This window comes from Falco punctatus (genome assembly GCF_963210335.1).
Source record: "Falco punctatus genome assembly, chromosome: Z".
Classification (NCBI taxonomy): Eukaryota; Metazoa; Chordata; class Aves; order Falconiformes; family Falconidae; genus Falco; species Falco punctatus.
The window spans coordinates 38506120-38532542 of record NC_137586.1 but is presented as its reverse complement, the minus strand read 5'-3'; the positions used below and the strand labels follow the sequence as shown (position 1 = coordinate 38532542).

General features: G+C 37.8%; 2 protein-coding genes across 4 annotated transcripts in view; both read right to left on the bottom strand.

Annotated features, from left to right (window-relative positions):
• TRPM6 (transient receptor potential cation channel subfamily M member 6) overlaps positions 1–5302 on the bottom strand; it is a 109154-nt gene extending 103852 nt beyond the window's left edge. The window contains exon 1 of the mRNA XM_080373345.1: positions 4831–5302. Within this exon, the coding sequence (XP_080229471.1) occupies positions 4831–5160 (330 nt within the window). The 5' untranslated portion in view covers positions 5161–5302. The remainder of the gene's footprint in view (positions 1–4830) is intronic.
• An 89-nt stretch (positions 5303–5391) lies between these two features.
• Positions 5392–26423, bottom strand: part of CARNMT1 (carnosine N-methyltransferase 1) — a 34395-nt gene continuing 13363 nt past the window's right edge. For 2 of the 3 annotated variants that reach the window (XM_080373341.1, XM_080373342.1), the window contains exons 2-8: positions 24726–24921; positions 23550–23713; positions 15940–16080; positions 11176–11354; positions 9507–9620; positions 8524–8627; positions 5392–8229 (exon numbers count right to left, since the gene is read on the bottom strand). In XM_080373341.1, the coding sequence (XP_080229467.1) occupies positions 8122–8229; positions 8524–8627; positions 9507–9620; positions 11176–11354; positions 15940–16080; positions 23550–23713; positions 24726–24921 (1006 nt within the window). In that variant the 3' untranslated portion in view covers positions 5392–8121. Of the gene's footprint in view, positions 8230–8523; positions 8628–9506; positions 9621–11175; positions 11355–15939; positions 16081–23549; positions 23714–24725; positions 24987–26423 lie in introns of all 3 variants that reach the window. The other variant, XM_080373343.1, reaches the window with a different exon arrangement.

Here is a 26423-nt window from a genome sequence, read left to right as displayed (position 1 = left end):
AAAACCTAAAAGCTGGCTGCCCACTGCTTTGTGTAATGTGAAAAGGAGAAGATGAAAAAGGCGAAAAAGCTTTTTCTCAACAAGAATGTGAAAAACTTTCACAACAGCAGCAGCTTATAGAAGAAAAGATCCCCTTTTCCTTCCCTCTCCCCGTCACGCTTGTCTTCTGTTTGCATAGAAAAGGGAATGCTTTGTCTGGTTTTGGTAGGCTCCTGGGTCTATTTGGTTTAGTATTATGTAGAAAAATTCACATTTAAATCATTACAGTTTGTATGCTTTGTGACAAATTCACATGGTTAAGTATTTTACTTCCAGATACCACAGTCACATCTTTTCGTTCAGGACAGACAAAATTATTTTCCATTTATTTTTAACATTTAACATATCCACCTGTTTCGTATAATTGCATCCCAAAGTTCTAATTTTCTGTAGTCTTCTTTTAGCATGTTTTCATGTTTTCAAGCATTCTTGATAGACAGCACAGCCTCCTCAACATTGTACACTTCCAGACAGCTTACTATTAAGTACCCAACAGTGATGAACTCAGACTTGCTTTTGCAGACTGATGTAACACTGTTTCTTCAAGATGGCAGAAGCATGCTTATTTTTCTCCCAAGTAGAAAAACCTGAGTCCAAATAGAAGCAAGTTTCCTTCAAGTGGATACACAACTATGAAACAACTGATCAGGTCTCCATTTCAGTCTCCATAGTATCAGTCCTTGAAAGGGTTTTAGCTTCTGGTGGAGTCTCTCCATCTCGGCTCTGAATATCAGACAAATCAATAGCAGGCAATGGTGATCTCCAGTATAGGAATGAGTTATACTGACAGAAGTCGTCTTCTTGCTTTGAAAAGAGACAAACAAAAAGGCAACAAAACATTAATGTGTATCACAGCAGTACAAAATAATAAAAAGAAACTTTCATAACCGAAACTGAAACAAGGAGTTATTCAGCTGTTCCGTATTAACAGTTCTTACAATTTTATACAGAAAAAATGTAAGCTATTTCTAAGGAAACTACCATAAAAAAACTCAAGCAAATCACAATTTACTTCTGTCTTTTCAAATATTCTTGTAAAGAACTACTGTGCAACACCTGGGAAATACTTCCGTAACTCCACCAATTTCTTCAACTTGCAATCCTTGCACAGAACAATACCATATAACTTATGGAATTATCAGACTCCGCATACAAAAATTGTTCACTGCTTTTTCTTCTCACAATGGTATACAAATTTCATGCACATTTAGAAGCTAGTATTCAGGAAAAGTAAAGCACTGGGTAGTGTTTCTACCACATTCCACTTTTTCTTTTCTGTACCTACATTTTGTATTCAAGTATCCATGAGAAAAATCAAGATCTCTTCTAGGGGCAGGGGGAAGAAACTTTAAGAACTGGTAAGAAGTACCAGAAAAACCTTGAAAGAATGTGTTCTTATTTACTATGTTAATATGGCACCACTTTTTTTTTTAAATTGCTGTTAGAAAACACACTGTTTGTAACCACATGTCGTGGTTTGTGGCAGCATCCAGAGTTTTTACCTACCAGAAGAAAGTGCACGCTCAAGACCTAAGGAGTGACTTGAGAGTTCCTCTTCTTATGTGTATTATGACCATAGGAACGTGCACAGATTTTGTGGTTATAAACAGTAGCCAATCTGTTCCTTCTGGTAGGTAAAAGCTCTGGATGCTGCCACAAACCTAAAATAATGCATTTCCACATAATAACGGTTTGTATTTTTCCTAACATACAATCAGAGTCTTTAGTATTTTACTTTAACTTCTCAGCTGTAACAGGTGCTGAACAGAAGTATTTTTAAGATATAAACTGGTATGTCTGTTTTGGTATGGCTCTTGAAAAAGCTCATGTTTTGTCTGCTGGCTCTGCAACAGAATAAAAAAATGTAATATTAAAAAAATGGCAGTAAGTATCATCCCTAAACCCTCTCAGATACTGGATGAATGATGCTTCACCCCATTCCCCAAAAGAGAGATATATGTAAATTCACCATCCTTTCATTTAAAAGACTACATATTTCTATTTTTTACCACACAAACCTCTTGTGAACTACAATTTCTTGTACTAGGTAACCTGTTTTTACTACAATCCCCCTGCATAATTCAAGACATCATAATTAAGAGGCATGAAAGGTATAGACATTTCATAGCAGGAAGATGGCTGTATGCCTATGCAGTACTACTAACATGAATTTGCCCACTAGGAAAAGATTGTCTTCAGGAAAAATTAAAGAATCAAAGTTCCCGTTAATGGGAATGTAAACCAAAACCAATTACATGATACAGTGCAACAGGAACAGAAGGACGTATTATATGGAAACTGGAAGAAAGCCAAACAATAAGTAGTTCCACATTATTTGCGTAAATACACTTGTAAACTGAAATTTTTGTACTGCACAGCATTAACAACAAACAGTGAAGTGCCAAAGAGAAAGGGAAGTTTTTCCAGTTTGTACTGCAACGGGGGCAGCATCGCTCACACAGAACTGTGCAGGGCAGGTGGCTAACAAGTTCTTTGAAACACGTGCCCAGCAATGGAGTTTCAGAAACTTGTCAGCCACCCTTAAAAATTCTCCCCATGTTTAATTCAAACTCCTCTTTTTAAATTTTTATAATTTAATAAATAATTATTTAATTTTAATAAGTTACTGCTCACACTGAGAGAGCTAAGTACTTGAAAGTCAGAACCCCACTGTGCTAGATGCTTCATACCCAGACAGTGAATGAGAGCATCCTTGCTTCTAAGATCATTCTCTTTAACTTTATAACCACAAAAATATGCATACTCTTAATTCTGAGCTCAGACTACACACAGGATTAATTTCAAGAGCATTCAAGTTTCCAGCGCAGCAGTACTTCAGTTTATTGGTGCCTCCCAGAAAAATTCAGTGTGAAAATGAACAAGCCCAAGGAGCACAAAAACCACAAGCAGCAAACATTCATACATAAAATGCAAAATAGAATATAAAATATTCACATTCACCCAAGTATCTTTCAGCATAGGTTTTGAGAAGATTTTCTAGTAAGGCAGGTAACATGCAGCAAGCTCGGGATACAAAGCTCAGTTTCTATGGATGAAGTTGTTCAATTTTTAAGGAGTTAATTTTCCAACTTTAGCTGCAAAGGTGTGCATGCAGTATTTCTTCTCTGGCCAACTGTAATATAATAAGAATTGCTTTTAACTTTAACAAAACCCATGTGAAATTAACAGTATCAAGGTCATGCTTATTACTGTAATGGAACTACACAAGCCACAAAAAAGCAAAGAATCCCAACCTACAGCTGTTATTTTCAGAAAGGTGCAAAAATAATAATCAGATATATCTGTGAAAGATTTAAAACATAAAGGTAGGACACACAGAGGATGGAAGAAACACCTCTTGTCTGACGTTAACCAAGCTTTATTTTAAAGCAAAACCATTTTTTATATAAAACTGTACTTAAGTAAATAACTTGTTAAAAATACAGTCCTACAAAAGTATTTTAAAGAGAAAACCATGCTTTGCTGTGTGGAAAACCTGGGGGCTTACTGCCTTCCTACCACTGCTAAAGCTTACAAAATTATGCCAAACAAGTGAAGAATTCTGCATCATATCTGTGATGTTCTAACACTGTTCTGGAGATGTTTGTTCAATTTGCTTAATTTTTTTGCTTCAGAAGACACTTGTTCTCTCTTCAAAAATGGAAAGAGACGTGTTTAAAAGTCAAGAGTCTAAAAAGGACATATAATTCCCATAGGGCATTGAATGTTTTCCTCAATTCCTTTGTGCCTTAACTCTATCATCCATCACCAAACCAACCAACTCACCGACCAATCAAACAAGGAAAGCAGAAGCCTGAGAAAGAAAAGCCACAATTACCTTTAGAGATCATAGATAGGTGTTATACTATCAAAGGCCCCAACTTATGAGAAGCAGAGTTTAAAACTGGAGTTGAAAATCCATCTGACCTGTTAAGACTTTCTGCCACTTCTCTATCACAGGATCAAATACTCTGGCCTTGGTCTTAGTTAAAAGGTCCACGCAGGAGGGAAGGTGGGTTTACATACATCACACTACTACACAGGCACAAAATTTGACCTAGCATTTTATTTTTGCAAAACGAAAACTTCCTCAGTACTGCGTTTTTCCTGGCCTGTCGTGTAAAATTCGATCAAGGCCAAGAATGTACAAGAATGTAACTTAACTCAAAGTTAACCAGGAAAGGAACATCAGGAATCGGCTGTGCACTTAAACTGCTGATCCCTTTTCCTTCCCTGACCACCACATTCACTAAACGTTTTGGTTAAAACGTTTAACGTTTTAGAACTCTGGCATCGCCAGAACCTGGTCATCCCGAACAAAAAGTTAAGACAGTTGTCAGACACGGCAGTAAGCCTAACTGCAGCCTCAAACGAAAGAGACTCCATCAAAATAAACCCTCCAAACTTCCAACCACGCCTTCCGATGGGGACATGGCTAAAGAGAAACTGAGTTAAGGCGAACTCCTGAGAGGCCGTTTCCTACCGTTTTTTCGGAGTGTGTGGGGTGAAGCTGGAAGCGCTGCTTCTTTTGGTTCGGGAGAAGAAAAAAGAAAAGAAAGCTTTAAAAGACGCAGGAGCGACGGACAGCGGGAGGCGCAGAGCGGGCTGAGGGTCGCGGCGCCGTGCCCGGCTGAACGCGGGGGGCCCCGCCCGCACGTTCTGCTGCCCCGCCGGGCCCCGGTGACCTCCCGCGGCCCCCCACCCGGCCCAGGGCCCCTCCTCCGGCAGCCGAGCGGCCGGGCACACCGGCGCCGCGCTCCCCGGGGGGCCGCCGCCGCCTCGCTCCGTTACCTCAGCCGCGGCGGCCCGCTCCTTGACCCGGCCGCCGGCGCGTCCCTCCGCCGACCGCTCGTCCTGGGGCGGCGCGGGCCCGCCGCGCCGTCGCCGCCTGCCGCCCGCGTCCCCCGGCTCGCCGCGGGAGCTGCTCCCCCGCAGCCCGGGCCGCTTGCTCGGCGGCGCCTCGGCCTCCTCCAGCTTCCGCTTCGGGGCGGCCGGGCCGGCGCCCGCCGCTTCGCCCCGGGGCCGCCGCTCGGGCGCGGAGACGGAAGGCGGCGACGGCTCGCGCAGGAGCCGCTTGACGGGCACGTGATATACTAACGGCTCCGCGCGCCGCTTCGCCATGAGGCGGGGGGGGGTGGGGCTGAGCGCCGCCGGCTCTGCGGAGCGCGCGTCCCCCCGCAGCCTTACGCACGGCCACGCGCGGCGCAGGGCGCAGGCGCGGCGCGCTGTCCGCCAGACCCACGGCCGGCGGGGCGGGGCGCGTGCCCGGAGGCGGGGACAGGGAGGCGGGAACAAGGAGGCGGGAACGGCGGCAGGGCCGCAGGGCAAAGACCACACGTGAGAGAGAGTGGCTCGTACTGCAAACTTTAATGACTGACCAGAAAAGTGAAGCCCATTAGGCACACTGACAGCGACATTAAAATTCTTATTCTTACCTTCTTAACTGGTTTTAGTGTACTACATATAAATAAAAATACAGGACACTTTACATTTGTCAGACTTACTCCGTATAAATAAGCATCACACAGAAGGTCATGGAGCATTTCATGTTACACCTGATACCACGCACAGTTGAATCATGACCTAAATAAACTCTTGCCTTCAGCTGATTAAGCTATGCAAGCATTGTTTTTCCCCCCCTCACGTATACAACTGAACAGAAGAAAAGCGACTGGTGATGAATTTTAACTCAAATAGGACCGCAGGTAAAACACTACTAACTCAAAACAGCCTACTCACAAGATTATTCTGCTTCCAAATCTTAATGCAGCTGTTATAATTTAAGGAGAGAACACTGGGGGGAAAACAGGCATTTTCTACACTTGCAATAGAAGCGTATCACTATATACCTGGCACAGGTAAGTGAAAACATTTTCAAAAAGCAATGCAAAAAATGGCACTTCTGATGACATGGGGCAGCAGAGAACAAAACCACCAGAAGAAAGGATACTGGCATTCCACCCAGAAGCAAGAGTTCCATTGCCTGCTTGTGAAAGCCAACACCACCATATTTCAAGTGTAAATACAGACTGGGTAGGAGGCAGAAACAGAGAGCTGACTTAACGGCATTAACTGACACTCATCTAACCTTGTCTTATTTCAATCGAGGAAGCTTGGAAACCAAACAAAACACTAACCATATTTGATCTAAGGAAAAAAACAAAAACCAGAATGAAGGCTAAGAATCAGTCCCTCAAAAAAAAAAAAAAAAAGTACAGCAAGGGAATTCAGACAACTAGGGTTTTTTTGTTATATCTAGGTGCTCAAGGGCTTTTATTTTTAGTCTACTTGTTGCAATGGCAGTGTTTCAGCTTTAAACATGTTTCTCTTGGAGCAGGGTAGAACTGCCAAAGTTTACCTCATTTACAGAGTTAAATCTCAATGGTGCACACTTTTAGGAAGAAGAAGGAGTTCAAGTAAGACCAGTTTAAGCAAAGCTCTAATAGAAAACTCCTGTAGAGCAGAAGCCTTTCTTCTCAATAAGGATTCTAAGCAGAAAAGGGGAATAGTACTGAAACATGCCCCAGGTGCATACCCTTATGCTGTTTTGAAGCTATAAAAAAATCCCAGTCTCTGTCTTTTCCCTCCTTGTTCCTAAATTGAAAGTCTGCAACAGCACACATTTCTGGCCTTCATGGAATAAATCCAGACACCACCAACAGATGTATTAGAAGAGATGCAATTAGGACACAACCATGAAAAATGGAACTAGAAATAATGGGAAACAAATCAACTTTATTGTCCAGGGCCATTATGGCCAAATACGAAAAAAACCCACCTTAATTTCTTGAAATTATGCTTTTATATTTTAAAGAAATTTTTGAGAACAGATAAAAATGGTACTAAGGTAACCAATATACTATGAAAATAAAATGGCTAACATGATACCTCCTCTCAGCAGTGATTCTTAATGTTTTCTCATGTACACTATCTGTTTATTAAATATTCACCTAAGCCACATCTGGCAGGAAAAAAAAACTAAACACACATTAGGATAAGGAACCAAGAAGTCACTGAATCACAAGGGTAAAGTGCCTGAAGCTACAAGAAAATTGTCTACCAATTGGCCTGCATATGCTGACTCAGGTAGAGATGATTAGGTTACTGCAGATTAAAACATTTAACTGTTTTTTGTATCCCCTTTAGAAACAGATTTTTCTGTATACATTGCATGGATAACTAGCTATGTTAAAAACTTAAAAAAAAAAAAAAAAGACTTCAAGGTATAACATTTTCTGTTCATTATACATAACAAAAAAATACTGCTTTGCTGTTTTGGCTTAAGAAGTAGCTGACTCAAAATCAATGTATTTTAAGATGGCAAACCATCTAATAGATTTCAGTTTCAACACTTAAGAGATTAATCAAAATTGGTGTTATTCCTGAACTGAGGTTAAAATACTGCTTCTCTGTCACATGCTGCTTTTTCTTCACTCTGTACTCTGGTTTTACATGGTATTTCAAATCACCTATAGGTTCTGTGTTTTGATTACATTGACTGTACCACTGTTAACAAAGATTAGAATTAGTTTAATAATCCACTTCCCTTCAGTTTCACAGAAAATGCCGTAACGGTTCTCATGGCTATTTTATCTATCAATAATAATTTTATCACTTTCCAATCATTTCAGCTTCATAAATTTCAGTTTGTTTAGAAATGCTTCTCTAAATGCGACTCAGCTAGTACAGTAAGCACCTCTATACATTCCTAATATTTGAAAGTAGAAAAAAGAAAGTAATTGAAAAAATCGATGAAAAATGAGGCAGCATATGCAGAGAATTAGCCTAATTATGGCAAACATTAAATTTTAGCCTCAGTAAAACATTTTTTGCTTTTAATGCATTCCAAAGCACAACAGACAGTGTATGTGAACATTTCCTCCATTTTCACAAGTGTATTACAAATATGCACAGCATAGTACACATCTGGATAGCAAGAGATATTAAGAAAATAGACACTATCTAAAACCTATTAGGAATAAGAAGGCACCACTGATTTGAGGTTTTGTCCACACACCACCCAGTCCATTTCATTCTCATTTCTAGGTTTCAAACCAACATTTTTTCTGAATCCTATTCACATCACTTCTGTTCTGGTTTTCTCACCACAAACAACACGCATTCATAGTAGTATTTCATCATGGAGAGTTCATTCACAGTGTAAGTTGACAGTACAGATTCTTTCTCCACCTGAAAAAGAAGCAGCAGTTTTCAAAAGACTTTCTCTAAAGAACTATACAAGTTTCTCTTATAAGAGATTGCTATATACTTCCTAGATTTCAAGGCCCACCTATAGACTTTCCAAAAAAAGAAAAAGAAAGCAAATAATTTGCAACACACTTACAATTAATTCTGCTAGAAGTTACTGCATATATAATATGCATATGCTATTACATTGAACTAAATTTAAGGTAAAGGTTTACTCAAAGCAGTCTGTCTGGTTTATACCAATATTACTTATTGCAAACTACTGCATCTTCTTACCTCTATATGGAATCCATATTGCAGTATAACATTTTTTATATCCTCATAGCTTAGTTCTATAGAAAGTTCATTTCCCAAGTTTTCAAAGTGGTAAAGGAGAGGACCTAGAGAATAAAGATAAACCAGAAATTAATATCAAAAAGACAAAAATGTTTTCTAAAAATCACTGAAAGTGCAAAGAATGCTTATATCCTGACTCACATACTGAAATACAGACTAAAGAACATATTTCTATCACTCGAATATGATTATAACAAATTTCAGAATCAATGCAAAATGAAAACAAATTAGTTCAGTTGGTTATTCAACAATGAAGTCTCATTTCCTACCAGGTTATGTTTTCTGTATCTTAAAATTTCTTCAGTCTATCATCACTGCTGTTTCTACAGAACAGAAGGCTGGAGTCTACTCAGGAACTTTGCTCGGACTCTATCACTGGCCGGGACTGGTGTAGTGACCAACTGATCGGTGACTGAACAGTTTGTACTATACAGAATGTGTAACTCCTGAGTTTTGGCTGTCATTCCTTCACCACGGAAGACTTAAGACTCTCTTCTTCTGAGCCAAGGAATATATAAATCTCATTTCCAAAGCTTCTGCTTAGAAGCACAGTACAAATCAAGACAAGAGATTAAGAAGAAAAAAACCCCAAACAAACAAGTTCTACTTTCTTTGAAAAATAGCAAAAAAAAAAAAGGACACTACATTTGTCAAATAAATTTTTGACGCATGAATACAAAACCTGCCACTAGGAGGACTTACTTCTCTACTTAAAAATCCCACGGTGTTGACTGTAACCAGCAAACATCTGGACATAGTCTGAGCACATCTGACATAACTTCCAAGCTCTAAATGTTTCTAGCCCTACAGTGTTTTCAGCACTGACAGATTCATCTTTGACAACTCTTTTTAAGTACAGATGCCTGTAATAGGATCAAACTGTATAGTCAGGGCTAGCAGTAAGAGAGGTTGGTCACACTTGCCTACATTTATCCATATTCCTCCAGGCTTCAGTATTTTCCATATAGTATCAATGTAATCAATAACATTATGTGCTGTATCTATGAAAAAGCAAGTTGCTATGCAGTCCCATGTATCTGCATAAAGAAAGCAAAGTATATAGAAATTAGTTTCAATGTTGCTACTCAAGTAAATTCAGCATTTAACTCCAGTATTTGTTTATATACTCAGCATTACCTTCCATTAACAACGCTTGAAGGCCCTTAACTTCATTGACAAATAAGTAAAATATTTTGGTTTACGTTAACAACAGTTAAGTTTGGGTTCATCTGACTTACATATATATGTATGTATGTATACACACATCTACACTCTCAAAAATGACACATATCCATTATTTATGCATTTTATAAAATTCTTCAGACTTAATATAAAATGACATATGTTTATATTATACATTGTCAAGAGTAAGTAACACATTTTATATAAACGAAGGCCCAGGTGTGCTATTTGCCCTATGAACTTCACCATCACAACTGTTAAGACAACTGCAATACCCAGTGATTTTGGGCCTCTAGTTAACACCTAGAACAATAAAAGCCTATACACTAAACTATACTTTCAGAAATCACATAGCTTTAAAAAATTTTATTCAGTATCTGAATATTTCTCCAGATGTTTTTTTCTAGTTAGTTTAACAAGCAGGATCTTTCAAAGTCTACCTTCTAAAGCACAAATCTCCCTGTTTTCTCTAAACATGTATCATTGAAATTGCAAAAGTTTTAAGTTTTGTAAATAAATAAAAAAACCCAGACGCTTCAATTTACTGCCAGTATCAGATATTATAATTAAGACAGAAGCTTCAGAAAATTAAGCAACTATAAGGAAGGCTCCTGCAAGAAAGTATCCGGAAGTCTAGCTGCACAACAAAGTGCAGATCAACAGCTGTATAATCTTGGTGAAAAAAGACAGTGACTTGTAAATAGGCATATAATAGAATGTTAGAATATATGTAGTCTGATATTAGAATATTAAGACTACATACAAAAGAACCAACTAAGTGGTACCCTTTCTCAAATCCTAAACATTTTATTGGTAGAGTAGCACTGAACAGGATAGTCTTGTGCAGTTAGTTCAACATTAGGTTAGTCATAGCTGCAATGAGGACAGCACAACTAGCCTGGCATCACAAGAAAAAATAAGGTTATTTGTACTGACAGAAATCTCCATCTTTGACAGTTATCATCCCCATAATGTGCCTCTGAAATTTTTACTTCTCATAGTCAAAAAGTATTTTCATTTATCCATTACTACTACTGAAAGTCAGCTTTGCTTTTACAACAGTAAATGAGTTTAAAAAAATAATCTTTTTTTCTTTTTTTTTTTACACCAAAGAGAAGTGGCTAGTTACATTGTTCCCATTGTAACATCACTTTTCTAAATCAAGCAAGACCTTCCATAATGCTGTCTTACTCTGAAGAGAGACCACTGCAACAAAGACCTGTCAGGCAAGGAGTTGTTCGTATAACTAAGAAAAGAAAAGCTGATATGAAAGAAAATCTTGCTACAGTTAGTACTTTTGCTTAATGCTTGTAGACATAGTTTCCTTCTATTTTTAATAGTTAACTGTCCTATAACAAATATTCTGAAGATACAGTGACATGGATACCCTAGAAGTTTGCATTTACTCACTGCTCTCAGAATATATTTCTTGAAAATCCCCTGCTGTCATAGAGAAGTTTGAACCAGAAGGAAGACTGTGAGGATCAACATCAGGGAAATAAATCGGACGTATCTGATCAGCAGATCTTCTGTTATTGCTAAACTGATGAATCCAGGGATAAAGTTTACATGAATTAATTTCAGAGCATCTGCAAAATACAGAAATCAGCACAATTTAGTTTCAAATAATTGCTTATCTATTATGTAGAAATGTAGGAGTCAAAGACTTTCACCAACATACCTACTGCGTTGGTAACATTCTTGCAAAAGCTACATATTTTCTAAAGGACTCACCTAGTTCATAACACTTCAGACTGCCCATCAATTGATGATCTGATTAAAAAACCAACTTTACTCTGACACACACATTATGAAGACAAAATAATTACCTTTAAATTAAAAATCTTGTTTTCCACTGAATAAAATGCACAAAACACCTTTTGTAAGATTACTAGAATTTATGATTTAGTATATTCAGTAAAGCTAAGCCTTTATGGATCCTATTTTTTTTCTGTAAAAAAATAAAATTAGTAATACTAGTTCCACTGATTTTATGGGAAACATCTATTCTCATTCTAGATTTTTCTGTTTTTTCTGAACCATAACTGTAGGGAACAAACACAAGATAGCAGAACAAACACATTTTTTAGTTGCTAACCAAAAGGATGCTTTTAGATTTCATAGAGTAAATAAACCGTTTTGCACTAATGTCACTTTAAGTTCGTAAAATCTGAGTTGTAATTATGCTAAGTAAACATGCCTTCATAAAATAAAATTTGTGGGTTGACCTGAACAAGTAAGTCAACCCTTATTTTATGAAGTAATAAAATATCACATTAAAGTACAAAAAGCGGCTTTTTCCACAGTCCTGTAAAATCAGTTTGCAATTAAAAAACGAAGCAATTTTCTTTCAAAGAAAACAGAGGACACATCTGTGCAACAAAACATGTTATCATGAAACACTTCATAAAATGCAAGCAATCTACCAGGTTACAGAAAGTGCATTCTTTTGGCTGGTGGATAGAAAACATCTGTGGTAATGTCTTTGAAATACTATTTTTTTAATCTTCTTCATGTCATGTTTATATTACATTTTATCAGTAAAAAAGTTAACACAAACAACTTGTATTCGAGCAGCAGTATACTGCAGTCATCAAGTGTCTCCATACAATTTGAACAAATATCAATCAGATATATGCAGTCAAAGCAAAAAGAGGAAAATTATAATCAGGGCTTAAGACAGACATTTCTGTTTTTGTTAAAAAACAAACAAAAAAAAACCAACCCAAAACAAAAAAAAACCCAAACCCAACCACAACAGAAATAACTCCACCAAAAAACCCCTATGCTGGCCAACAAAAGTTGCGTGGTAACCATTCTAGCATTCCCCTTCTGGTCCCAGTCAATCTGAATTATCCTCAGAACACTTTTCTTTAACAATGAAAAACTCCCATCCCAGTATATTAGAAAGGAGCTTTCTGGACTGTAAGAGAACACACACCTTCCCATATTATTTTTCCCAGAAAAAAGTATATTCATGTAGACTTTTCAACAGTTCCAACAGGAATTCCCAGTATAATACAAAAGACCAATCCCTCTCCATATTCAAGCCTAACAACCTCCCTTTCCAGATTCAGTAATTCAAACTTCAAAACTAAGTACTGCAGTCCTTTACCATTCCATCCTTCCAACAAAATATGTATGTTTTCCATGGAGGCAGGGCATCTGCTGTCAACATTCAGTTGAAAAGTCAGTTCTGGAGGAGAATGGTAGGTGAAATCTTACTTTTGACCCGATTTAAAGATAAAATGCTTAACTGCTTTCATTCAAAAAACCTGTTTTCATTCATTCATGGACATGCAATGCACAATTAAACATCCTTCTCGAAGTGTCAAGATTTATCTAAAATTACATTATTTTCAGAAAATAAATATTTGCCAGTTTTTAGCATGAATTCTACTGGTATTTATTAAAGCCTTTTTTAAACTAACCCTACTCTGATTTGGGTACAGTGATTTTGTATTACCTCAACTAAATTTTCTTAAATATTTGTAGGTGGGACTGCTGCTACTGGAGGGCTGCTGGACTGAGGCCACTGACCCTGTGCTCTGAATATCCAGCTACAGAAAACAGCAAGTCAGCACCCAGCTGCTCCCATTTCCTTCACATAGACACCACCCTCATGTTGTTGCCCCTCCAGCCAGATGTCAAAGGCAAGTAACGTGTCCTGCAGCTCTAGACTGCCTGAAAATTTTGGTATGCTTTCCAGAAGCAGGAAAACAGATCATGCTTTTCACAGATTTTAATCTTCTAAAACATGTAAGAAATGAAGTGTGTCTGTACATGACCAATGATCATCTCTGCCACCTGTCATTATACCCAGAACTCACGTAAACACTAGGAAAATACACCAGCAATAAGAGCCTTACTCATACAAGAAAAAGCAGAATTTCCCATACAGGGACTGCAGCAGCCCTGGAGCCACTGCAGCTTAACTACCTCAGAGTGACTTCGCTTTCAAGTTAGAGCTTCCTCAATGGAACAATGCGCTCCAATAGGAAATAGTGACCACAGTTATGCCTTGACACACTCTGTACATACCATGCTATGCAACTTTATCCACAGTAACAAAAGTTCACAGTTTAAGAGTACTAAGTATTTTTACATGTACAAAGATCAGCAATACCACTCTGTATGCCCAAGACTTAAGTCACTGTACCACATCTACTGTACCCAGTGTAGTAGCTTGTCTGACACTCTAGACAGTACTTACTAAAAATAAAACACGGTCAGGGGAAGAATGTATATCCAAACTGCAAGTACATGTTAGCAAAATTCTCATGCTTTTATCAACAGGAAACAAAAATTAATTAAGACTGTAGTTCAAAACCATTTTTGCAAAATCCTTCTTTCTTGTCACTTCTTAACTGGTCTCTTCAGCTTATATTGACCATTGCTGTTTCTTCCAGCTCCAGGAAGGCAGACATGTCTGTTTCAGAAAGCTAACTGGGAACAGCCACTTAAGACTAAAACGAAAGACCCCAGAAGTCCCTAAAACCTTCTTAACAGACATTCCAAGCCCACAACTAGGTCCAGCAGAAAAGAATGGTCAGACTTCAACTGAATTGACCGAAATTCAGAGTCAGGTTACTATACTCTTCCATGCTAACCAGCAAACTTGTAGCCAGTAACTTGCCCAGCAAAGATAATTATAGCAGCTGAGCAACCTCAATTTTGCTGTCTAGAATCTAATACTGCTAGCAAGTCTAATGTATATACACCTCTTTGCTAAATATCTTACACAAACAGCAAACACCACATAAGCATTGGATGCTAAAAATTATTACTGTAAGCTAAGCATGAATCTTCAGGGTAATTCCACATATAGGCCAAAGCTTCATTATTAAAGGAGGACAAAAACAATGTCAGCAGCAGCAGTTAGGGGCGACATTAACTTTCAGATTTGAACCACTATGACAGCTGATCAGTGCTGCCAAAGTTAGGAAATCAATACTTTTATTTTATGCTGCTTCAATTAATTTCAGAAGTTCCAAAGAGGTAAAAGCCAGCAGCGATGTATAGCTAAGTATGAGAAGAATGTGACCTCCTTTCAATAGCTGCAGGGCATTAGATCAGCTCAACTGTAATATGCGATTTCACCACCAAATGAGAGTAATTTAAGAATAATGTAACAAAAAAAATAAAACTCTAGTAAATATCTACTTTCATCAGACTGACCACTACTGATTTAAGCAGACATGCAGCAGCCGTAACGAACAGTGTTTTCCCCTTGTTTTTGAACAGTAAACTGTAACAGATTTAAAATCATCACAGTCTGCTGTGGACAATCATTCTACAAATCAGGCTTCAAGACATCACAATATAGAATACAAGCCAACAGTTTAGCTGTTTTCAGCAAAGGTGTATCATTTTAGACTGAAGAAGGAACTGGCAAATTCTGTCTCTATGAGCTCAATACCAACTTGCCCAAAACCCAAAACATCCCCCCCCAGATCTCTTTCATACTTGCCCACTCTCCTCCTTAAAGAGACAGCTGCATTTGCTGCCTTCTTTCGTTTCTAACAAATTCAGTATGAAACCAGTAACTTCCAGGGGAAGTGACAGAATAACCAAACATAGAAACACTAAGTTAAACCTATGAAGTTAAGTTTACTACATTCAAAGTTCTACAGTTATGCTGAGGTACTAAATATGAACTATATTACTTTAGCCGCTTGCTTAAGAAGTGGCGCAGTGTGCTTTGGTCGTTGCTTTTCATGTTCAAACACTGCCTAAAATTTTAGTACGGAATGCACCTTTCATTAACAGGTTTCCTCTGTCACTAAGCGCCACGTATCATGCACATGTTAACTACTCTGTATTTGACACCAGTGAGATAGGTGTGTGTTTTACAGAAACAGATGTGAAATAAATCGTAAAACCTATTCAAGATTATATAGAGAATCTGTGGTACCATCTAGAGATTGTAAGTCTCCTAACTTGAAAATCTTGCTTCTTGCTATACTTTTAAAATGACTCAGATACAACACTTCCCTCCCCCATTTATCCCACTGATTACTTTTTTTCATTAAAACATTCTAAGAAGTGGTTATGTGTGTCCTGTGTTAGGACCTACAAATCCATGCTTGGATTTGTTTCATTCCTTCATGTTTTTCTCATTAATAATTTTGCATTCCTAGGTTTCAATCACGAAGTAAAATATAAGCTATATACCTGTTGAGTACAAAGTTAGAAGAAAAGAGCATAAAGAGGCTCCATTCATTTCCTTGGCAAGCATAACCGAGCATAGCTATTTCCCACGCCAATCTACCTAGCCCAGCACCGGGCACCAGGATATTAACTTTGGAGAAATCCCTGCAACAGAACAAAAATAACAGTTAAGTCTTTATCTGCCTACTTACAGAGGTCCAGTCAAACATTCCACCCTGCCCCCCACCCCATACTTAGATAATATAATGTATTTTCTGTATGACTTTACTTTTCAAATGCAAATTGAGCCAGTTCTGATCATATTGGTTAACTGTAGAGTCAAAATAACTCACAGAAATTACTCAAAAGAACACATACAACCCTCATACAGAATACAATTACAAAGTAATTTTTTTTCCTGTGAGTCATCAAGCTAAAAATCTCTTTAAGTGAACTGAAGAAAGAACATTATGTTAGTTGTGTATTTTTCTATAAAGCACACTGATAAATATTCTAGAAATTGCCTTCATTGTATCACATGAAAAATAAACAAGTATTTTGACACCAGAAACAAAACAAGCAAAACTTCCATAAGCTGATGAGCAATTCAGACTGTAAAAACCTTGAAGTAGTTACCTTCTCAGTAACTGTGGGTGTTGTATATATGCTGTTCACGTATTTCACTGAAGCACATAAAGTGACATGATTTCCTAAGTCAAAATACATTGCAACTCTCTACCCCTTCGTTTCCCTAACTAGGCATCAAGGTGAAGACAACCAGAAGTCATCCAGCAGTGTGTGTTCACCAAGATACCTAGAAAAACCTCTATGACCTTCCAAGTTCAACAACTAATAAACAGAAGAACTAAGAATCTCAGAATTTTCTCCTTTCAGGCAAAAAAGGCAACATACACATTTTTTAACCATTAGACTTCTATCACAAGGCAATCAAACTTTCCCTCATAAAACAAAAAAACACTCCCATGCCTAACTGAAAAGATGTTTAATCCAAAAAGTAATTTTTCAGTTTCCAGTCACGAATAAGACTCTTCATATACCAAAAAAAACCAACCGTGAACACTCAGACCACCCTCCCTTCTGCATGTCACCCTCAAAGACAAAACATACGTGTATCAATTTATATGCAACTAAGTGAAGGAAGCCGCAATCAGCACTTCCAAACAAATGATGAAAGAAAGCAAAATACAAAGCCTTTGACTGCATAAAAACTCACGATGCCAAAAAGGGTTCAAAAGAGTTGGCATGCTGCATACGTATGGAGTGAAGGTGTTAGGTAAGTTCTGAAAAGTAGTAAATTTCTGAAGACTATTACTCATAAAGCATTATTCTTTTCTAAATGCTGCACAAACTAACAAAGCACTGCCTCTTGGTTTGTGGCTTACTCATCTAATCTGTCAAGCCTCCCCAATGGAAAAATCAAAGTTCTTCTCATTCCCGACTTTCATTTGCATTTCTTCATACTTTCAGATTCTTCTTTGTACTTTCAGATTCTTTGTTTTCTGATTAAGAAGCAAGAAATCAAGACTTCGCTATTACTTAAGGGCACTCCTGTGAAGCAACAGCTCTCCTTGCCTCTCTTCTTAAAGGAAAGCCAGAAGAAAGCTAACAGGAAGTCCTACTGAAAAAAGGAAGATTAAATCAGGGGAAAACTACTTTTTCAAGGTGAAACTTCTAAAAGCAGAGGACCCAGGAGGAGGAAGAAGAAAATTCACTGTCTGCAAAAAGCTAGAAAAACCTTAATCTTACAGCTTCTTCTATCTGTAGTGGTACACTGTTGTTCCAAATGTATTTCTAACTTAATCTGTTCCTTCATTTACTTATGAAATGCTGAGACTAGTTCCACCTAGTTTTTGCACTCTCATGCAGACACTTGTAAATGAGGGGGTTGAAAATGTTTACGCCACTTCCAAGATTATCATCCATTGACTAGAAAAGAGTAATAACTAAATTATAATAACAGCCTAATAACTAAACCTAGTAACTAACAGCTATGTAGGTGTAATCACATTTCAAAATCTACACCTTTACTGATTCCAAAACAAGATAAAGCCTCTAACAGTCAAGTGCGTTGATAAATTGCTTCCAATTGTCCTGTACTTCACAATATAAAGCTTTTGTATCTCTGAAGTAATTCTCCCAATTCTTAGAAAATAGTTGATTTTAACTGCACTTCCCTTTGCACCTTTATTAAGGGACTGAAGTCTGTCTGGAAATTAATTAGCTATTTAATTTCAATCTACATTCTTCATATCAGTTGCTAGGCACTGGTGCTGGCCTAGTGAAATTAAACTTTATTTCAGCATACAGAGCACAGCTAACAAAACACAATATAATCAAATCTGAGTCCACTAACATTGATACTAGCCTTCCAAAAGGGTTCAAAAGCATTTTTTCATTCTGTAATCACAGAAATCAGGTATGTGGCAAATTTGCCACAAAAATAGTGACTGTTGCATGTCCTGCTATCAAAAAACAAACAAACAAAAAGCACAAACATGTTTTGCTTTTCAAGACTTAAAAAAGGGTCAAAACCAGTGACAGTTGGAGCACTCCGATGCACTGTATTTGCTGATTTTTGAATCATTAAAACAGCTTAAAATGTTTAATTGCAAAGAAACTGCTTTTTTAATGGCTACAGACAAGGTCATTTACAAGGCTAGCAAGATCTGCTCTCCTTTCCTGGATAGGTAACTGCAGCAGCTAGCAAAGACAATAAAAAGAAAATCCAAAATTGTGGTAACTGAAAATAACCCAAGGTTATCCACGGTGAAACTAAAGCCTTTAACTAGCCAGCAGCAGCAAGATTTCTATGACACAGATGGAGCACTGGTTAGGAACATAAACGGGTATCTAACAAGTACTCATTAAAAACCTGTGGGGTACGAGGGTAGAAACACTGGCCTATTAACCTGACAACTGTTGAGAGAGGAAGCTGGCCGAAGAGCAGGGAAGAGGGCTGCATGGTGCTGTTTGGCTCAGCTATTGAAACTGCAGCACATCTTTTAAAAAGATAGTGGAGAAATACCAGAAACAACTAAAATCTGTCATGTCATTATCGTACAGCATTTTGCATGTAGTATATTTTCAGCTTTTAGACGTTTAAGACCATTAATGAAGATTTGAACTTGGTGTCCTTTTTTTAAGGGAAAAATTATACATGATAAAAAGAGGCTTCTTATTTCATGCCTATTGCGCTTTAACAAAAAAATGATGGTGCTGAAGGGATAAACTGAAGTTCAGCAAAAAAGAAAATCAGTGTGTGTGATCAAACACAAACCTTAATTTTCATAAACATCGCAATTCAATGTTATCTAATTATAAGAAGTGATAGGAAATACACATACAGCCCATACACAGATTAGTGGAAACATCAGGATAGAAACACACTGTGGGACTCCTTTCCTGAGGTCTTATCTCTGTAACGTTTGTAAATTCAGATAGTTAACAAGATCCCATCCTCAATATAATATTTTTCATTATTTTACTGTAATCATATTTTCAGGGTTTTTTCTTCTTTAAAAAAACCTACTTTTGAATAAAATAATGAAGGTAGCTTAAAGGCAGAATCATTTGAAGAGCAATTCTTCTACAAACTTGGCAGAGGTTTATATATTTCCATGTAAAGACCTGCAAAGCTGTAAGTGGACTGCAGTAACACTGAAGATACAGTTTGCCCTTAAATCTGATGTTTAAAGCAAAGTTTACAATAATTTTTGACAAGATTAGAAACCCTGCAAGGTCAGATTCATTTAATATAACGTTAAATAAAATTCATGTAAAGCAGAAATTTTACTGTCACTACAAATGACTGAACACTTGCAAGAAATATAGCTAATCTCAGGCTTAGGACTAATAAGCTGGTTTTCAAATAAAAAGGGAACTAAGCACTGATGATTTCTTTTGGGCTGTCCCACCAGCATCTTGGAAAACTTTGGAGAAAACACCGAAGTTTACTGTTCTTGGCCATGGAATGAGAAGTAATTAAAGGGGTAACTATTTCTTTGGTTCCTTTTGATGATGATCTTGACATCCTTTTACGTAAGTATGAAGGGTAACAGTAGAAGTGAAAGAAAAACAAGACAAAAAAAAAAGATTTGGAAAAAAAAAGAACTGGCATGTTTATTTAGATTTTCAACTTGATGCTTGCCCACAAAAATACTTTAACAATCACATTTCATCAAGAAATAAAAATTTATCTGTTTTACCATTTGCTCATAACAGAAAGCAGTGATCCTGATTCATTCAGATCCAAGAAATCTGAACGGCTTCATCAAAAGGTAGACAGTATTATAGGGATCCTGTGAGCTGAAACACAGTAAAATTCCAGCTTTAATGTAGGAAACCTATCAGCTCTTCAGGAAGACCTTAAGTCATGGGACTTCACTTAAAACTGCTTTGTTGATCCTACTAAGGTTAAGGTGCTAAGCAGAACAGAGTTATTTCTGAAGAGGAATGGAAAGTAGAAACAGCTATTGCCATTTTATGTTATTTTTAGATGAGTCTTGTCAGACTGTTCTAATTTAATGCTGCTTTCAACGACTGCTTGGCTGTCTTCTTCTTCCCAGAAATGCAAGCACAGAGCACTTATTTTCTTGTTCTTTGCATACCAACTGAACCAATACAGGCCCATCTTGCGAAGAGCAACACAACATGTGCATGCATAGAGTGAAACGTAATTAAGTATTTTCAAAAATTTAAACTCATTTTTCACAATTGCAGTGCAGAGAAGTAACGTTAACTAGAAAATAAATGTAAAATTCCATTGAAGCCATTAAAAAGTAAAAGGTTACTCATACTGACAGTTTCAAATTTAGAATATTTACTTCTCCATTTTTTTAAATGCAAGATACATCTGGACAAAGATGTTTTCATCACCCACTGCCACCATTATACACATCTCTAGCACTTTCGCTTCATCATCTCAGGATACTTCAGCACCCTGTGCTACAAAAGGGAACTCTAAAAAAATGCAAAGCTGTACTCTGAGGTTCCATCTACAGACTGTCTACCTGCATTAGCCCCCACAGCCAGTCTTCTCCAGAAGAAACTGACTTTGTACTCACTATACACAACAGTGAGAAAAACTACACTAACGTCAACTCAGGCCCTGCCCAACCCTTCAGACTAAAACAATGCTCCCCTCCAAAACTGTAAAAAAAGAAACAAACTGACCAACCAGCCCTGCCAGGGAAGTTGCTTCTCACACAAGGGTGAGGTGGCTGCCAGTTAAGCCTGACAGCACTCAAACAGAACAGGCCCTCCGGAACAGCTGTGCTTCTTGCCTCAAAGAGGTTAAGTACACCTAAGCAGGAGAGCGAGCATCTGGTGACTAGGAAAAAGAGCAAGCCGAGGACAGTACATAACAAAATGTGAACGGAGAACCTAAGTGCTGGACAACTCCATAATGATCATGAATATTAAAATTTTAAATAGGTATAATACACATTTTATAAATTAAAAAATGTTTCCGTTGACAAACTCAAACTTGCAGTAGAGATTTTTGATCTATCCAGTGATGTTCTGAGACTTCAGTAGAGACAAAATAGCCTAACCGGTATTTCAGAACCATCACAACAGGGACAGAAGCGCTGTCACACGAGTTCTGTTTGACAACAAAAAGAATTACCAGTAAAGAAACAGAAAGCCATCAACTTCAGATTCACCCAATCTGTTACCCTGTGTTGCTTCCTAATACCAACTGGAGGTTTTGAAATTAGTGTGAAATTGATGATGTCATGGTTTAACTCTAGCCAGGAAGGAAGTACCACAGAGCTGTCTGCTCACTCCGCCCCTGCCCCCCCCCCCCCCCCCCCCCCCCCCCCCAACCAGGAATGGGGAAGAGAATCAGAAAAAGGTAAAACCTGAGCTTTGAGACAGGAACAATTTAATAATTGAACTAAAATAACATCTACTGTAAAGAAAAGGAGAGAAAGGGAGAGGAGTAAAAGCCAAAAGGAAGGGGAAAAAAAGCAAGTGGTGCACAATACAGTTGTTTACCTCCTGCTGACCAATCCCCAGCAGCGATCAGCAGGCCCTGCACAACTCCCCCCAGTTTATATACTCAATGACGTTTTATGGCATGGAATATCCCTTTGGCTAGTTTGGGTCACCTGTCCTGGCTGTGTCCCCTCCCAATTTCTTGGGGCCCTTCCAGACTTCTTGCTGGCAGGGACTAAGAATTGAGAAGTGCTTCATATAAACATCACCCAGCAAGAACTAAAAGCATCATTGTGCTACCAGCATTGCTCCCACACCAGTAACAGCACTGCACCAGCTACTAAGAAGAAAATTAACCATCCCAGCCAAAAACAGGGCAGATGATAAATGTAAGTCCAGACTTTACAACTTCAGTCACATTATCTCTTAAGATCCAAGATGTTACCTTTCCCATAATGAAAATGCTTTAAAAGCTTAAGAAATGGAGAAAAAGGTGCACTGCTACCTTGAAGACAAGAATTGCTGCTTTCAACACTATTTTTCCTACAGATCTGCGCATCAGAGGTACATCAGGTAACCTGTAGTATTCAGTTCATTTTTCTCATGTGGGGCACAACTAACACTAAAAACACTGCAGAAAGCTCACCTTCAGATAAAGCATTTTTAGTGGTGCATTTGCGTTGAGATAAGTTAGCTCAATGCAAAAGAAATCAAACAACCATGTCCATCCCGTATTCTGCCACCACTAACAATCTTTACTAATGAAAATTAAAAGACGGATAGTAGAAAGTATTTTCAAATTGGTACAAGTGCATTGTTAGCAATTACTAAGAAAGAAGAAAACCCACAGTAACACCCAGCTATATAAAATCTTGAGTTCTGACCTGTTACATTTATGAGTACAAAGTTCACTGATTTTCCCACTGAAACAGTATTAAATTTAAACGGAAATGTACTTTATGATGACCAGGCTGACTATATGCCAAACCATTAAACACAGAATTCTTACAGCAGTATTATCTTCTGAGATTCCACCAGTACACTTCAAGTTACCTAAAAAACCCTGCACCAATGACTATTGTGGTGGTGTTAACAAGCCAATGCAGTTACAAAGCTACCCTCACACATACAGCAAAGCCTTTTTAAGACTTGCTTTGTAGCACCTGTCTGAAAGCAAGGCTAGAATGAACAATTTGCAGGGTAAATCCTTAGTGCACCAGAACTGCGCTACAGGTTAAGTCTTCTTCCCTCCTTCCACCATGAAGGGCAATACTCCCTGCTGTCACAAGGGTTCTTCCATTTATCTGCAGCACACGCTCTCTGAGAATCCACTAACCTGCAAACTTTATCTCACTAAACACAACTGACCAAACTTCACAACCTCCTGAGGTCTCTTACTTGAAGAGTTAATCAATACCCCATTACATCAAGCTGCAGGAAAAAAAAATAAATTCTGGTTTACCTGGTATTCCTTTTGTGAAGTTTATGATTATGCTCTTTTCCAACATGTTGCATTAGAAACAAAAACTTTCTTGATTAAAAAATAAATTTCCACTGCCTTCGCAGTAATTTCTATATTTTTTAAATCCAAGCTTTTCATTACTCCATAAAAAAAATCTGTTAAGATTGTGCAACAGGGTATGCCCACATAAAAATAAGTCTTAAAACACTATTACCATCTCTCTTTTGGAAAGTTCTTTACAATTTCGCTAATGATTGGCTGGTAGCAGGAATCTCTCTCAGGCTTTCCCTCTTCACTCCAGTCTCTCACAAATTGTTTCAAAGTGGATTTTAATTTATCCATGTCAAATGTTGAGGCTGGTGTAATCTTCCATCTTCCCTGATTAAAGTGGAGGGGGAGGGGGGAAAAAAGTTAGTGTAAAATGTACCAAGTACCTTTAGACTTTTTTGGGGAAAAAAAGTAAATTATAACAAGACAAAACCCATGCTGTAGGAGCTGCTGGGAGTTATAGGTGACAAAGTACTTGCCTTTCATTCCTGGGACCAGGGCTCAAATCCAACCTAGAATCCTAAACAAGTTGAGTTTGCTGGTCTCAGTTTGACACCCCAAGAGACCAGGTTTCACATCAAAAAAACAATACACAGTATGCCACAGCAGAGCACAATTTGTAGTCCCTGTTCAGGAAAGGACCAGGGCTTAACTAGTGCAGAGGCTGCACTGCTTATCCTGAGAAGAGGATCCCTTTAGGAGCTGATGAGGCAACATGAGAAAGCTCACATCAGAGCTGCCTATTACTGTACCTTATCTGCAGATACCAAAAATCTACTTCAGTTTTCATCTCTGCCAGTCTTTAACATCTGGGTGCAATTTTATTTTTGACAGAGATGCCACACTGAAAAAGCTGGTAAGCAGTGAAAAAGACTTTACAGATGAGAACATTAAAAATATTTGGCCCATCTAAAATTGTAACTTATTTGGAATGCCGTAACAAATAACAACCTGCAGTATAACAGACAATACCATTGATGCTCTACATAGTGAAATGAAAGAAATAACTTTAAAATGTAACTAGGGTAGAGCTGTAACTCTGCAGTGAGAAAACTGTGGTTGTGTGGTTCAGGTTTTTTTTACAGTAAGTGATTACTGTTATTTGCCAGATTCACAATTGTTTCATAACTACCTACAAGGACTAAAAACCACTTTTATTAAACATCAGCTAGACAAGATGTGAAAGACAAGAGTGAGAAAATGCAAGCAAACAGAAAAAAAGGAGAAAAAGAAGGTAAAAGGAAAGAAAGCTGGAAGCCTGAAGATGTGAAAAACAAATATAGAAAATTCCAAAGTGTACAGAATATAATTTCTGAGTATGAAAAAGTCCATTTTAACATACGTGTTCTCCATATTCTTTATTTTCAAACATATTAACGCAGTCATTCACAATGGTCTGCAGTATCTCTTGATTATGATCAATGCACTTTCGAATCTTGGCAAGGTGAGGAAGGAATTGAGGAAGAAGACTCTGTTGGTTAGCTGGGAGAGATTTAAATTGCCTCTCTGTTCTGTTCACTCGTTCATGCATATTCGTTCTAAAAAGCAAAAAGTTTAAGGTCTTTAGACATTCAGAAACAATACACAGATTAAGTAATTCACTCTAAGCTGTTTTAATTATAATTACTAATTTCTTTAGGCACAGAACATAATCAGACTCTAATACCTTACTAGAGAACATGTTTACAATAAATTTTTAGGCAAAAATGTTTGGTTTTAGCTCTAGTTCTACATTACCACTCTTTTTAACAAGTTGCAGTTTAAGAGGATCATTTGTTTTCTTCTGGCAGTTTCATCATCAGCCACTTATTTCCAGCACAGGTGATCAGTACCTTAATACACTGAGCTACAAAATTTAAGGAACAACCAGCTCCCAAATCTATCAAAACCATCCAGATTGCTTTACAAATCCAATTTAAATTGAATAAATAGCTGAACGCTGTGGTAACTTTTAGCTACAGAAATAACGAGATGTGGAGTGGGAACAGTGATCCTTAAAATCAATTGCTTCTGAAAGAACTGTAAAAGTCACAGGTGGACCATACCAGCATTCTGGCAGCCACAATTAAGATACTAAGCTACCTTCTTTTAACAGCATATCCCCTCAAGTACAAGTAATGTGAATTTGACCACGGAACTCATCCAAGCTAAAAATAACTCCTCCACTTCCCCAAAATAAGTGGGCCATAAAAAAGGTGAATCTACTGCCAAGAAAAAGTACTGGGGTTTTTTTCTTTCCTCTTCCTTCTCCTCAACCAGAACAATTCTACCCTCCACTGTGTTCTAGGACTACCCAGGCCTACCACAAAGCTCGTTTAACTTGCTAACCCTGAAGAGACCTGTATAGATTTTCTGATAGATTTGATTTCTCTCAGTAAACTGAGCCAAGCTGGCTGTGTACACTCATAAGGACTCTAGACACAGACATGTCATAAAGCCAGGACAATGGATTCTGCCCCTTTGGTAGCCACAAATCATTTTATCAAATCAAGTCATACTGAAGTTTCTCAAACTCTTGTGTCAGCGTACAGCAGCACAGAGTTGAAAAGCAGTCATCAGAAAAAGTAAGGAGCACTTTCTGCAATTCTAGTTGCAACTTCAGTCTGCAGATTTGACCAGTTAATACCTCCAAGATTACCTATCTGCTACTGAGAAAGGTATATTCATTGCAATAGCTACACTGGTTTAAAATGGCATTTAAGAATAAAGGATAGATAAAGAATGGTAAGAAAAATAAACTGATCGTCTACGTAAAGCCCATCAGCTTAGCTTATTATCATCTTAAGTGTTGTCAGAAAAATGTCTTCGAACTATATAATCCTAAACCCCTTCATGTTGAATTGCAACCTTCAAGTACAATGAATAATTCACTAAAATCGGAACAACTACACACAAAGTATGAAATAAAGTCCATGTGTCTCCTGAATAGAACTTTAAGCTGGATTCATCTGAAAAGCGTGTTATTGCCTTAATCCTACAGATGTCTCCAATTAATTTATTAACTACCAAGATACATAATTTCACTTAAATCCAGAATTAC